Consider the following 15,848-nt stretch of genomic DNA (forward strand, 5'->3'; position numbering starts at 1 on the left):
ATTCACTCACTAATTTTCATACTTACCATCCAGGTGACTCACTGCTTCATTCACATACTCATTGTCACATTCAACTGCTCACCAACTCTCATAGACACTCACCACTAACACAACCCACTCAATCAAGGTTTTACATATCTGCTCACTTTTTCATTCCCTTACTTACTTACTTACTTACAGTCACATGCTCATTCAAAAACCCAAACATTAATTCACTTGTCCATTCACTCATACATTCTCTATATTTCTCATTCCTTCACCACTCACTTGCTGTTTATTTTAATACTCACTAACTCATTCATTCAAATCAAGTTACTCCATAAAAACTACAATTATTTGTACTATTTTGAATTGGAAAGTTTCTAATGGAAATGCTAAATGTAGTATGTAGGTATCTTTAGCTCCTAATTCCCCTTCTGGAGTGTACTGAGAATATTGTAGAGGGGTGTGTTGGTCTCCAGTGGCCTAGCTGAATGCACTGTAGTGAATCTCCTTTCTAGAAAGGGTGATCTGATTCCATTGTGACCTAGCTGAAATGGCCCAGAGGGAGACAGTGTCACTTCTCTAGAATAAACTGTCCTATAGCATGCTGGGGGCTGGCTTGTCTGGAATTGTCTTCATGTTTCCACTGCGGGCTCTCTGGAAATGTGAGTTGAGATGGAACATTGGGGGAACTGGATTGTGGGTAACAGCCTATCGTTCGGGAGTTCCACCGCAAATCCTTGCTTTCTGGCTCATTAAATGAAGTAATTGCAGTCTTGTTTTTATAATCAGATAACGAATGTGGCAAATTCTCTCCCTAAATACCCGCATATGTCTGATGACCTTTCAATTACTAAGTGCTTGGGCATGTATTTTCAGTGTACGCTCTGCTAAGCCCAAACCTTTTTACTGTAATTGTTCATCTTTTGGTTTGTTATGTGTATACTGTTGGCAATAGCCTTTTGCACCAATGAAAGATGTTGCACTCTGCCACCATCAATAGAAGCACCTGCTGCAGGACACGCTAATCATCAACCTTAAATTAACTTGATGCACAAGCAGCACGGACAGAACTGCTGTGCTCTGCATCGTCAAATTAGAAATGCAGAAAACTCCTGTGGCTCAGTTTAACATGACACATGGGAGAATGTGTAAACTCAAATGCAGGTAGCTTGTAATGCTACTCTGTATCACTCCAAACTTAGTACACACTGAACACACACCTTACGCATCCTACACTTACAAAAGAAAACATGAAGCTGGCCTTGAGGGAGGCCCAGACAGGAACCACAATAAAACGCAATGCAATAGGCCTTGCATTTGCAAGAGTTTGAGCTCTTGGAATTGTAAATTAGAATGTTTTTTCCTATGTGTTTTGATTTAGAGTGTAATATATGTATGTGATATGGAGTGGATTTAAGTGGATTTGTATAGGAATTGTTAGTTGTGGAATTGTGTGGGGTAGAATTGTGTTGTGTTGAGTCTATTTGTGTCGTGGAATTATGTGGCATGGTGAATAGATAGGGGTGAGAGCTTCACTGAATAGATTGAAAGGAAGGTAGAGAAGGATAGGGAGTTTGTGCAGGAAGAGGTGAATGAACACGAGACAGAGGAGCAGAACGAGTGTGTGAGAAAGAGAGAAAGAAGGGGAGATCAGGCCACAGATGTATAAAGAGGGAGGACCTGTGTACTCAGAAGACACATTAAGAAGAGGAGGAGAGTGTGGGTGTGAGGGACGGAAACCTTGAAAAGTCACAGGAAAGAAACTATGCTTGAAGACCTGAAGTCAACCACATGAGCGAGGCCGAAAGAGTGCGTGAGAGAGTGAGAGAGAGAGAGAGGGGAGAGAGAGTACGAGAGCAAGAGATTGATGGATGAGTGGGAGGGGCACCCAGGGGTTGGAAGGCACGAGGCAGACTAGTGTACAGTGTGAGAAAGTACAAAAAGGTACCATGTGTGAGCATAGAGATGAGACAGGGAGTGTGAGGGGGATGAGAGGAGGCAGTGGGATTGTGAGATGAGGGGTGTAGTGGCAGTTTGAGGGGTGATGAGGGGACAGTGGGTGTGTGGGGGAGATTTGACAAGTTTGGTGGAAGTGCAAGGGAGAGATGTATTAAGTGTACTGGAATTATGCCGAGTGAGAATGTGTGTTATTAAGGTTATTATGTGGGACGGTACTGTGGAGTGGAAGTTGGGGAGTTTATTTATGTGGTGTGCTGTTAAGTTTTGTGCATGATGTGTAAATCTGTGGTGTGTAATGGAAATGTATGGTGTGAAACTGTGTGGGCTGGACAAAATTATGCTTAGTGGAATTATGTGTTATGGTGTGAAGTGCATTTAGGAGGATTGTTGGTTTGTAGCATAGAATGCATTTATGTGGAGTGTATTTATGTTGTAACTTGAGATATTGTGTAGGTTTTTTTGTTGCGTTTTATACAGCACAAACTCAACCCGAAGGTTTCAGGTATCAGAGCTCTATACATTACCACCAGTTGCGTTACCAAAAGACACATGCATTGTTTTGTGGGCACGGGGAAATTAGGTAATTTGCCCAGAATCACAGGATGTTGAGCGTACCTGCTGAGACTCGAACCTGGCTCCCCGGCTTCGAGGTTGACCACTCTAGCCATTTGACCACATCCTCTCCCCATTGTAATTATGTGGCCCAGAGGGGTATTATGTGGGGTGTAATTATGTTGTGTGGTTCAGAATTGTGTGGCATTGAGTTCTGTGACGTTGTGTCGAATTATGTCGCCTGGTTTGCAGTGGCATAGTGTGCAGTACTATTATGCTATGTGAATTTATGTGGCATACTCTAATGGACATACTGTTCTGATGTCATAGCCTCAGTAAGCCTGTGAGGTTGGGTCACGTGACACAACATCATTCGACTGCTAACTCTACTCATACACATCCTCACCTACTGGAAGAGCTAACCTGAAGTCCACAAACCCAGCCGTGGCCAGTAGTGGGAGTACCTGCCGGGCGGTGACTTGAGGAGGGGCAGGGTGGGGGTAGTAATGTATGGATTATGGAGTTTAACAGGTAAGTAAACATATAAATAAATAAAACATTGCATGCACTGCAGCGCATTTGGTGATGCAGTGCACGCAACGAAATTCGTTTATTTATTTATGTTTCCTTACCTGTTAAACTCCGTAATCCATACATTACTACCCCCCACCCTGCCCCTCCCCACGTCACTGCCCGGCAGGTACTCCCACTACCGGCCGCGGCTGCACAAACCTGCTGCAGCTTAAACTAAACCTGCTGTACTAAATGGAGACAGGCCTGCATGTTATGCCACTGGTTGGGGCTCTGTTCGCCCATGTTTTCGTATAACACCCTGTCATCATCACGTCTCTTCAACCTCAGTGTGCAATTATGTCATTGCCTTGCCTGCCACAATCTCCCCTCACTCTGGCCACTGAGGTGACCCCGCATCCACAGATTGTTCTGGTTATTGTCAATGGATGGCCATCGTTTGAGGACAATGGCTGCTGCGTCAAGCCTATATAAGCTCAATCTTTAACCCCTTTCAGTCTGATGTTGAACCTAATGATGCCCAGGGAGCATGGCCAGTTAAGAGTCTCGTCTTGTCCGAGGAATTACTGGAAAATTCCAATTCTAACCCTGAGCATAGGGATAAATACCTGAGGTCTGTGGCAAGAACATAAGGGGATGGGGGAGAGATGAGGGTGTACAAGCCAGGGGGAAACACAGATGCGAGAGGGGTACCAAGGACGAGGTTAGAGCGATGCAGCTGAGAAAAGGTCTGTGTGTGAAGGGAAAATGAAGAAAGCTGGGAAAGTTGGGTGGAAGAGGGAAGTTGAGGAAGACAGAAACAGACTTGGGAGAGTAAAGAAACGTGGGATAGCAAATCAAAACGCCGTGTGTGATAGTAAATCAAAACATGTGCGGGGAGCAGTAAGAGAAGAGGAATGTAAAAGGGGTGGTCGGATGCATATGTGGGAGAGAGGGAGATGCAAAAGTAAAAATGTAACCTAGCAGTGGTGGTTTGAGGGCACCGCACTGGGAGATTAGGCAATGAGGAATAGGGAACTATATTTAAAACAAAGGCGGCTGCGGAAGCTGTAGGCGCATGGCACTGAAGACATGAGCTGGGCTTGTACTGACTGCATAGAAGGACAGTAGAAGAAAGAGTTCTCCCAAACAAAAGATAAGCCCTGTACTTGGCCAGTGCTTCTCAGCCTTCAACGGAGTTGATGTATCGGCTGTGCAAACGAGTTAGGAGGCATTAAAGAAGAGTGACACTGCAGTCAACTTATGGTAAGCTGCAAGTGTGAACAAAAAGTCGCTTTATGATTACAGCCGTTTTTGCAGGCAGCGCATGCGTGCTGCCTAGGCTCAACCTAAAAATCTAAAAGGATGATGAAACCACCACATTTCGCCTTGCTGTTCAGTGGGGGTGTGCAGAAGGAGATGACTGCCCTGCAGGTGTTTAAATGTCCTCCACTAGCATTTCTCTAGACAAAAAGACATCTTTAAAAATGCATTTTAAAGCGTAGCTTTCTCACCATTAGCGGTACACCAAAGGCTTCAATGAAGCCTTTAAAGACAGGGCTATACTTTAGTGATCCAGTTTTTGTATGATTCAGGTTGTAAAATACCTTCCAGACCTCTAAAAAATTAGCAAAATGGTAACCACATGGCCAATGCTCTTCTGGATCTTCTGTGGCTTTCCATTGCCAAGACCCTTAACACTGCATATTGGCCTGTTTTTGATGCTGGCCTTATCTTTCTGCCACACAAACTTACAACCTCATCCATTCAGTGCCTTCAGCTCAATATCATCATGTCTTCTGCCCATTCACATATTCAGAAAGTCCTGTATTGGTTAGAACTTCTTTGGGGTACAGGTTCTGAGACACACTCCATGCACAAATCAGACACGTTTCTAACTCTCTGAAATCCTGAAGAGCTCTAAATGGGAGGCTGTTGTTCAATGCTATACTCTCCTTTTACCTTTGACCCATAAATGATCGTACAATGTATACAATGCCTGCAACTAATTAGTGCCTCTACTGGAGAGGGAAAGTAGCAGCAACCATAGCTCTCTTACTCTAACAATCTTCGGCACAGAAAAACACCGAAAGTTTCCCACATAGGCCACCCTCAAATGTGTATATTAGATAGGATACTAATAAGCAGGACCTTTCAACTATCATTCTTACAATCTTCTGCACCGTTACATGCCTATATGTATTTCGCAGTTTGCTGCTACAAAATAGTAGCCCACTCCAGCCCCTGGGTATAACACCCCACCTTTATCGCTTTTGCATGCAGGCCACACTGTAAACACATGCTCTCCCAGCCATCACAGCCACAAGCCACACAGACACCAACTGGTGCTTCGGGATCACACGACTGGAATGAATGCATGAGGTATAGAAAGACTACTAAAGAATAGATTAGAATTAACAGATTAGAATATAAAAGAAATGCAATTTTCAAAATGGATGATATGTAATTTGCTAGGTTTTGTAAACGAGCAGGCAATCTATTCTCTTTTTTATTTTGTCTGCTGTCCAGACGATTGCAAAATGAAAAGTATTAGAAATGCGTATTACACTGCAAATCATTCAAGTTGAGACTTCTCAGATGTTCTAGCTTAATAGTCAAGTGATTTATAAGCTTTTCCTCTAAGCTCCTAAAGTGCTGAAAAATGCAACCTTTAAAACTACCCTTCCCTGAATCTGCAATCCAAACCTGTCTCTCTTTGGCTGAGTCTGATCTGATCGTCATATGGAGGGCTCTCCAGTAAAGAGCTTCAACCGCTCCTCTTGTGGAAATACCTCACCGGCGAGGCCTGTGATTTTAATGCCAATGGAGGTCTCTGTGCCAGCACAATCAGCTGTAGCCAATTGTGAGCCAACAGCGGTATGGGCCAGTTCAACAAACTCATGCGCCTCTACACTAGGTACTGCTACTGCTCATTAGTACATGCGTGGCATGCACGGGAAATGTTGTGGGGTGTTGTAGGTTAATGGGCAACACGCAAACTGTAAAAACGGAGAGACGTATGTGTGACCCTTGCAAATGTTTATAAAGTTCAAGAAGTACTTTATTCTTAGTTCTGGCTCTAAGAAAGAGGTCCTTTTGACACAAGCCCATCAAACCTTCCTTAGTATGTTTTTACTGATGAGAATGACAATAGTAAAGTGACTCTGCGATTACCTACTGAGACCCTGAATACAAAGGAGCTGGAATTCCAGCTCGGTACAGGGGAAAACCTGCAGTATAACAGTGGTACTGGGGTAACACTGCATCCCACAGTATCAGTGCCACCTGGGGCGGTAGTATTTACTGGAACAATGGGGCCCACAGAAAGAGGTCCTTATCATTGTGTCTACAAGTGCAGCGAAGGTAATATTACTCCAGTATGTAACCGCCTTATGACTTAAGAAAACCTAAACTCGAAGCAAAGGTAAGATGTCACTTAGAATCTTTCCTTATTTGTATAGAATTATGCCCTGTAATGTATTAGGACAGTGTGTGTCAAATATATGTAACTTAGATGTTTTGTAAAGTTAATATGAAATAAAAAAAAATATGTTTACACTTACCAGTGTAAGGGAATCACTATATGGTCAATGAGTAAATCAATAAATGAGATGCTTATAAGCATATTTTGTGCCTCTCCTATGAGTCACCCTAGACATGCTCTACCACTTGTTTCCATGTACAACTATGAGGGCTTCACCAATGAACTGATGTCAAAAAACGATGTCGCATGTTACCTGGTGTGTACAACATTTGTGTATGACCACGTCTCTCATTCCAGCTTGGTCTCTAATGTTCGGGTTGCAAACACAACCAGACGAAATTCAATTACCACCCACTATTGGATGATTGTTTGCATCATTCTCCCTCTGAAATCCTGAAGAACGTGGCTGATAGTCTTTGTGACTAGTATTATCTCATGCTGTACCCACTTAAGCATTGCTTCGGTGCCACAAATGCTTGTAGATATTTCCTCAAGAAATGTGTCCAAACAAAAAGCACAATTTGCAATGAACCTCTGTGGTGAAATCCGGCACGAACTGTGTTAGCACCTAATTTAAAAGTTACAGTGGCACTCAGAATGAGGTAGCAAGCTACTGCAGAAGGTAGACAGGAAGACCAGACACAGACTGGTCCTGTAGATGTGTAGATGAGCTGGGTTAAAAAAACACATAGCCAGAATATCGACAGAACGCACTCAAGTGGACTCTGGTTGCTAGAAACAGATCATGGATGCTTGTTGCTGTTGCCAGGTGTACCTTCTTATGAACCACAGAACTGAGTCAGGCTAAAAGGACCAGCCGGGATCTGAAGCTGTCACTAGGTGGTCGATCCCTGCAGTGGATGCATTGGTCTACTGAAGCTAGGCATTGCATATTCATTCACCATTGAGGACCTCTTAAGGAACGCAAGAACTAAAACCTTGGACTGGTTTATTAATCAAATGAAAGACGTAAGACCTGAAAACGCTGGTTATTTGAAACAACAAAATGATACTAGTAGAAACCCAAACTCTCTTTAAAATGCACAGTAGAATCGGGAAGCTTCCCTTTTCACAAAAACAAAGGCCTTTGTGGTCCTCAAAATAAACTAGCTGTCCTAGATGGAATAAGTCCAGCTCAGAGACATTAATACATGACTGCAAACAAGCAATACAAGAATGGAAAGGAGTCCCAGAAAACCTGCTTGGCACAGAAATACTTTGCTTTTCACACCTGGAAAATTTGTACCACTTAAAAAGAACATTTTGCAAACCAATCTATTCAAAATGAAACATCCACCAAGCGCATCACAATGAAAAAATGAGAATGGACATCAAAGCATGTATCATGAAAATCATATTTCGAGCAAAGCACATACAATTATTAACTGGAATATAATGTAGTACACAGATGATGAGAACCTGCTACAAAATCTATATCATTTCAACATGCAACTCCAACTGGCTTACATGTGCTTGCAAGTAACATGACAAGTAGGAGAGAACATGGGACAAGAAGGCACAGGCAAAGGTCTACACCCATTGTAGACAGGGATTAGAGATAGCTACAAAGATGTTGTCTGACCAAGGGAGTTAATGTCCCATCATAAGCTATCATCTGCAAGATAATATGGTAAGACATGGAGGTACTCTACCACAACAGATGTCAGTCATTGTGTGTCTTCCTGACCTGGACACTAATCAAAATACAGAATGCGTAGAAGGCTTTCTACACATGGGTGGCTTCTAAACCTCACAGACACCATTTGTCCTCTTAAACAATAAAGAAAAGGCCTAACTCAAAATACATTACAGTGTAATGTCCAACTGTACTTTACAAGAAGCCCCTAAATGGTCTTGTCGAGTAGCGCATAACATCGCAGTTAATATTGCGCTCAACATGATATTCTTACAACTCACAACTCCCCACTTCACATCACAAAATATGGTTAATGGAATCATACCACAGCCAAGCACCATAGAGCAGAGGAAATCAAACATAGCACCCGCTTCTAAGATAATGCATCATCGAGTTATGCATTGGGGGTACTCAAACAGTGAGTTGCAGGCCTGCATTTAGGATAACATCAGAATCAAGTCCTTCACTGAGGGCAAAAGACCTGTAGAAGATCTGCCATGTGCTTTACAGCATGACTGTTAAAACCAACCCTCAAATAACCACATACAACTCCTGCCAGTGACAATGTCACAGCTAATCAAGCATATGCACTGCTATGCAATCACTAGTAAGCAACATTCCTGGAAAGGCACAGAGTAGAGATGTGCAGCACTATTCCAAAGACTGCAACACTTATACATACACCGGAAAAGATGAGTCAGGTCCCTGAATGTGTTACAGCATTGTAGGGAGTACTGTAGATCCTCTGGAGTCTTCTAACTGTTCCCGCCACGTGCATAGCCACATGGGGTCTCGTTACCAGCTTATCGCATCTGATGGAGGCTGCATCCATTCGTTCTTACTGTCAATACAATTTAGGCGCCCTGATAGAAAAGCATTTCACCAACGTTTTTTGGGAATAGCATCTACGAACTGACTAGAGAATAATTGTACCCTCAGTGTCATTATCCAGTAGACTTGCCTCCCAATGAACAAACTGGAATATATAGTCCTCTGAACTTTGCAGTCTGGCACCAACATGTTGCTGACATAGAACATCATACATTTCTACAGAAGTACCAGATTCTCGCATTGCTCGACCCACACTGAATTCATCACGCATATATTGTCTTACACGGTGTCCTAACTATCCTTCATAATCTCGTGTGTCAAAGATGACTTTCCTTTCCATGATGCACTGACACATATGGAAAGATTTCCACGCCTCAGACATTTGGTTCCCTGCTTACTCATGTTTTTGCAGGCACATTGCCAGTGACCAATAACAAGCTGTCTATCTGTAACATCACAATTAACATCTCACTGGTGCAACCCACTGGTTTCCTTTGGCCTACACACTTGCGTTTTCTAAGTCTCATGTTGGTCCAGTCGTTGCTATCTGTGCACATCCTCCCAAGGCACATTAGCGGCCACATATATGTTACTCGGGTTGGTATTCTGTCAATCTCTAGCCATTAGTAAAAGAGGCTCTGGCTGTGCTATTTTACAGCTGTATTGTGCAGAGGCACAATATTGCCTGTAGAATATTTGTCATGTGGACTTCTAGGGCACTCTGCATTTATCCTAAATCATAGAGAAGTGTATTAATAAGATGTAGATCTTGTGAAACTATATGCATTTAGAATGTTGTCAAATTTTGTATCTATGTAGCTGCCACCAGTCGGGTGTAGGTGCGGTCACGAGTTGAAAAACTGGTATCATTGGTCCTGTCATTTGTGGGAGTTCAGGATATATGTTACATGCCGATGCCGACCCTACACTATGTGGAATAGGGAGCAATTGTGTCTTGTGGTGTTCTTATTTTGCCGGTAAATGTTAGGATTACATTAAGATGCAACACCATCTTAGACTTCTGGCAGTCTGTCACTTTAGCAGATCATGTCTGTTATAAATATGTATGTATGTATGTGGTATCTTTATAGCACAAACAGAACAAAAATACATCTGGCCTCCGAAAGCAGATGGGAACTGCTGATGAACTAAGATGTAGGCATCTTGAAAGAGTTGCATCGTCAGCTCTTTCCCACATTGGAACAGGCCTGGAGTAGACCTAATGGATACATGGATGTTATATCAGACCCAGGGCGCATAAATGGAAAAGGCCAGCTGGCTGTTGATTTTATTATTAACACTTTATAATCCGCAGTCGTATGGTGTTCTGGCTATGGGTGTGCCAAGAGTCACCAAAGATGGCAAAAGGTTCTAGTTCCCATCGCAGTCAAAAATTGTTTATCCAAGAAGTTGCCCACCAAGCCTTAGACTTTGTGGATGCAAAAACGTATAGAAGGTCATGCAGTGTGCATTGTTATGGACATCATAGAGAATACTGGGTTCAAAGTAGACATTAACATCCATACTACATTTATAACCAGATGACAGAAAAAAAACCTATGGGATAAGTCAAGAAACAATGATTGGCGGAGTGTTGGAGAGGGATGGTGGTCTCTTGTGAGCTGATAACGCTGGTCGACCAATATTATTGAGAATCTACACAGAATACCCATAGCTTTAAACGTTTTCAATGTGATTACTCCAGTCTATTTAGTTGGGACCACAATATTTACGAATAAATGTCATTTTTTGAAGATTTCACTTCCCTGTAAAGACATATGTCGGAGGTCAAATTACGTATTTCTGATTTCGAAACTGAAATCTAAACCCATTCTAAAACAACTATCCTTCCTTTCATTGTCTTGAATTGAGCCAAAAAACGAATTCACTTCCAAACTACTATGTTCTCATTGGCCGGCAACTAATTAGTGTAATTGAGATACAACCAGTTTATTCATATTACTTTTAGTCATTTTAAATTTGGCATTATTAAGACACTGAATCCAAGAAGCTTATTAACAAGGCGAGCAGCTCTTCATTCATGCAATGAATATTGGAAGAGTACACTCCAATACATGAGAAAGAAGCCAACTTTTTAAATGTTGCTACTGCATACATGGCTTTCACAGAATGCTCACTGTGCATGCGCGGGTGTACGGTTAGGCTTACAGATATAAAGTAGCAACTCAGAAGGCATTTTCAGTAACTCCTTATTGTACAAGTGGACAGATTTTGAGTAATTGAAGGGGATACACTACTTTTTACCGAACCGTCTCAATGCACATTAGGGTGTGACTCTTTGATTGATACAATCGAAATTAATTTCCCCAAATGTTCTCAAAGTCTTTGTGTATCGTGTCTGGGTAATAGCCCACAAGTCATTGTCAAAGACAAGCTCAGAGACCGACAAATCAGATTTTAATAATGGCAGCCACTTCCTTATGGATCACGATGAACGCATCAAATTTTGACTGGCAGAGTGGCAAACCACTACACGTGTGGCATTGACCATGCCCTTGCGGTGCACATGTGGGTGGAAGTGTTTGACTTAAAGAATATATTACCATCCCTGCTGTTGAATCCTCTTTAATAAAGCCAGATCGAGTTGCAAGAACCTACTTTCCTAAATGACTTGGAACTGTTGTAAGATAGATCATGCACCTGAAATTTAGCATATTCCAAACCACATACAATCTGTTAAATTGCTGTGAAATACTGTAACGTGCATACTTTCAGAGGGAGGAAATGGATCCAGATGAAATAAGTTATGAATTTAACAGTGTCTTTTTTCTTGCTAAACTAACTGAAGTTGTGGTACACATAAATCGTATGCATTTTTCTGTTTTTTACAGTTCTTTTGCTGGCTCACACTTTAATCTAAATGTCAGCAGTACTGGGACAAGATAGCCCTTCCAACTTTTTCCTTCAGCACGTGCCAAGTCAACTGTTTGGGAAAAGCAATGCGATCATTAAAAATGACCATTTATATGGTTGTCAAAAAAGAATATTTTTGAAAAGTTGACATTTTAGTAGCATTTCTAGACCATGGGCAGATGGTAGAAATTACTTTTGAAATACAAAATATTCATCCTGTTTTTCCACTCACACTGTAGCAGGCTCTTTCATAAATATAAATCCTGTTCCATGTATTGGCTTCTCTAGCATAGTTATGAGAAGATAACAACGTATGGATTTCTTGTTTGCGTTGTGAAATCATGTCAACAGATTGATAAACACATAGACTAGCAGACAAACAGGCAGGCATCAGGTAGACGCATAACTTGCAAGACCGATAAACAGACAGACAGACAGACAGACGGACAGACAGACAGACAGACAGACAGACAGACAGACAGACAGACAGACAGACAGACAGACAGACAGACAGACAGATAGATAGATAGATAGATAGATAGATAGATAGAACAAGTCCATCATTTGTATTCTCCATAACAGTACATTTTTGATATTTCTTATCTCTGCAAGTGTAAAACAAACAGCCCTGGGCTTGACTATATTTGAGAATACTCACTGCAAAGAGGGTGTTATTCAGTTTAATTTCAGCTCTTCTAGCTCCTTCACAACGAGAACCAAAGTGTACTGCATCCTTCTTTTCACAGAGTCAATCTGCCAATTGACAGCTATGCCTACTGCAAGGTAGGCGGAGTGTCTTCCAACAGCAGGTGGAGCGCGGGCACCTGCTGAAAATGTATCGTGTTGGTAGACCCTTGGCATGAGCTCTCACCTAACCTTGGGGCTCTCAACCTAATCTGCATGATACATTAACAAGAAACCACTGTACAGTGGAAGAGACGGTTTGGAGATTGCGTGGAGTGCTTGTGCGAGTTCAATCTGCACTGATTCCACCCAATTAGTTCCCGGTATGCCCTCAGTACTGCATGAAGTCGGAGTTTGCAGGTCAGCTCCTTATTTTGAGATTCTGTCAATTCCAATATAACTCAATTTTAATGTGTGTATGTTGAGGTACATGTATAAGGTTATGTATATACATATACCTCAACAAGTATACATATGTGTGTGTGTGCGCGTACATGTGTTAGTAAACATTATCCATGTCTTGAATTGCAAGATTCATGCATTTATGTTGATTTGCATGTATATGCCTATGTGCTAGTGGTTATTCTCTATGTCTTGTATTGCAATCTTTGTGTGTGCATGTTTAAGTACATATATGTGTCTGTGCATATGATTTGTATATGTATTTGTGTATGTGTTAGCAAATGTTCTCCATGCCTTGAGTTACAATATTCATGTGTGTATGCTTCTGTGCATGTATAGCCTATAAGTATCTGCATATGCATTTGTATGTGTGCTGGTGGATATTCTGCATGTCTGGAATTACAATATTCATTTATGCACATGTACATCCATATGTATATGTATGTGTGTTAGAGGATATCTTCTGTGTCTTTAATAGACCACAATCGACACCAACAGTAGCTAGCTATGCATGACTGACCTATAGGACTTGTGGCCAGCCTCCCATGCGAGATGCCTGAACATTGAATATTTGAATGCTCCTCGATGGAGCTAAAATGTGTTTGGTGAATGGCACGTCCACTCTCTGCTGCTGGCCGGAGGTACTACAATAGGAGCTTTCTGCTGCTGCCACATTCTCACTTTGGTTGGAATTGGATTTAGCTTTACTGCTTTCCAATTTCTTCCTTATGGAAAATTCCCAGAAAGAGGAAAACGCTGTACAATGTTTTGTACTCATGACCTTTACTGAAACTGGTGGTGTTAATCTGAGGACTTGCAGCAGGTGCCCCTGGGCGGATCCTAACTAAGACTACGTGTGTTCCAGCAGCAAGAGGTGCTCGCTGGAGCTGTTAGACCTGAAGGAAGCAGCCCCCGCACGAAGCACAGAGACAAGAAAAAGAATCAGCAAAAACTCCGAGCAAAGCCACTCTATTCTGCAGAGCTGAATCTGCTTCAACGCACTTCGCATGTTCCGGCAAGGCACGAGATCGGTCAGTTGCAGGAAACATCTTGCCAATAACATGCAAACAAGCAGCAGCCTTCAAGGAGGAGAGATTGCTGAGAATGGAAACTTGGCTGCCAGCCAGCGGGCAGGGGTCAGTCCATGCATTCCCTCTTGTCACTGTCCCTATCAGTGTTCTACACCAGAGGGAGAAGTACAGCTTCGGTAAAACTAAGCAGCATGAAAAAAACTGCCTGAAAAGCTTTCACTGCAACAGAAAAGCTTGGTCAGCATATTTCCCTGAACGTTCTCCTTTAGTTGCAGAGCTAGTATTCTTCACCCTGTAGCAGCATGCCCTGTCCTGCAGAGATTTATAAAACTCTCCCCTGCACAGACTCAAATGCCACCTTCTGGCTATGACTTGCTTCCCATGACATGCTCTACAATGCCTGGACATTGGATGCCTCCCTATGATTCCCCTGTCAAATCTCCTTGCTTTACAGGGTGACACCTCTTTCAGAACCCCCTCTAGCGAAAGCAGAGAGCTCAACTCAAAATGAGATCTTCATGACATCAGACATGACCAGCCAATCGCCTGATCATCTCACGCGCGGGGAAACCAAACCCTCTGATGAACACATCCCGGCGAAAGAGCATGGCGGTGGATTTTTAAATCAGCATCTATCATAGTAACAGGGCAGAACCAGAAACAGAGGAGAGGTAACACATTATATAAAATTTTGAAGGAACTGTAATGCTTTAAGTTTAAAAATTCCCAGGGAATAGAAGAAAAATGCAAACTTATCTCCTCAAGTTGGAGAAATTTGCTTTTTTCATACCAATATGTCTATTAAGGTCTTGTACATAGCATGATATCAATTGAAGTGCATTAAAGGCACCCTTTTAAAAAAAATCATAATTTAAAATTGTAACATCTGAGTCTACACTCTATCTCTAAGTCCCTTTGAAATGCATTAACTGTTACAGTTCATACAATACATAGTTTACACTTTGTGCTGGTTAAAACCTTCCAGTAGCCCACACTTGATGTTAAATTTCACATTTATCTAACTCCAACATGCACATATTTTCAGTTTAGGCATTCTTTAGATCAAGAAAAGTCACATCTAGTAAATTACAAATAATTCCCTAGTTAGTGGTCATTTTTCTAAAAACAGAAACAAATCACACAGTACAGACATGAGACTACAAAATGCAGAAGGCAAGCAGGGCATGAAAGAATGAATAATTTCAAAGATATACATTGGAAGTAGATAAATATTTACCTTCAAGAAATCACAAAAGTAGCACTTAAATAATTGTGTTGAAAGGCTGTTGAGTGTTTCCATTTCTTCTAAAGTGCAAGTCTTGGAATGAGTTTGTTAGCAGTAAAAAGGAAAAAAGTAATCCAGCTGGACGTGAGATGTTGAAAGCACTGTCACATTTCAATATTGCGGACTTTGCTCCATTGCAGAGGCTCTATCTGCTCTGATTTTACCAGTGACAGTGAGATCTTTCAAACAGAAGACAGAAACATTTATCTACATTACACAGACACTGCAGACAGGAAACAGCTGGGGGAACATTTGCCTCTCTCTCTCTCCATCTTCTGGCAAAGTTATTGAGTAAGAGTTTTTGGGCATAGTGACAAATAACATCATACATGCATGCATTTTAAAACCGGAGCACAGAAGCTTTTTGTCTCTCTCCTGAAAGAATGTGCATTAGCACAGGGTTACACGGCAAAAAAAGAAGAAAAAAAAGAAAAGGGCAGCGAGCGGCTCCGAGTGCCACGCCACATTTAAAAGCATGTTATGTAATTTCTGCTGTTCTAGTTACATTGGCTGGCGGTGTGCTTCTGCACTCGCTAAGTGCTGCCGGCTGGAGCAGTCAGTGCTGAACAGAAAGCAGGTGCTGGTTGAACGGGCTGGGACCCACAGCAAGCCCCT

General features: G+C 42.0%; 1 protein-coding gene across 2 annotated transcripts in view; it reads right to left on the reverse strand.

The window, feature by feature from the left end:
- The window catches only part of IGF1 (insulin like growth factor 1), a 455,617-nt gene extending 440,164 nt beyond the window's left edge, over positions 1–15,453 (reverse strand). Inside the window, exon 1 of one of the 2 annotated variants that reach the window (XM_078674744.1) lies at positions 15,186–15,453. In XM_078674744.1, coding sequence (XP_078530870.1) covers positions 15,186–15,248 — 63 coding nt within the window. In that variant the 5' untranslated portion in view covers positions 15,249–15,453. Of the gene's footprint in view, positions 1–12,489; positions 12,649–15,185 lie in introns of those variants that run through there. The other variant, XM_078674753.1, reaches the window with a different exon arrangement.
- Between the last annotated feature and the right edge of the window lie 395 nt (positions 15,454–15,848).

Source organism: Lissotriton helveticus, chromosome 1_1 (assembly GCF_964261635.1).
Source record: "Lissotriton helveticus chromosome 1_1, aLisHel1.1, whole genome shotgun sequence".
NCBI classification, from domain to species: Eukaryota; Metazoa; Chordata; class Amphibia; order Caudata; family Salamandridae; genus Lissotriton; species Lissotriton helveticus.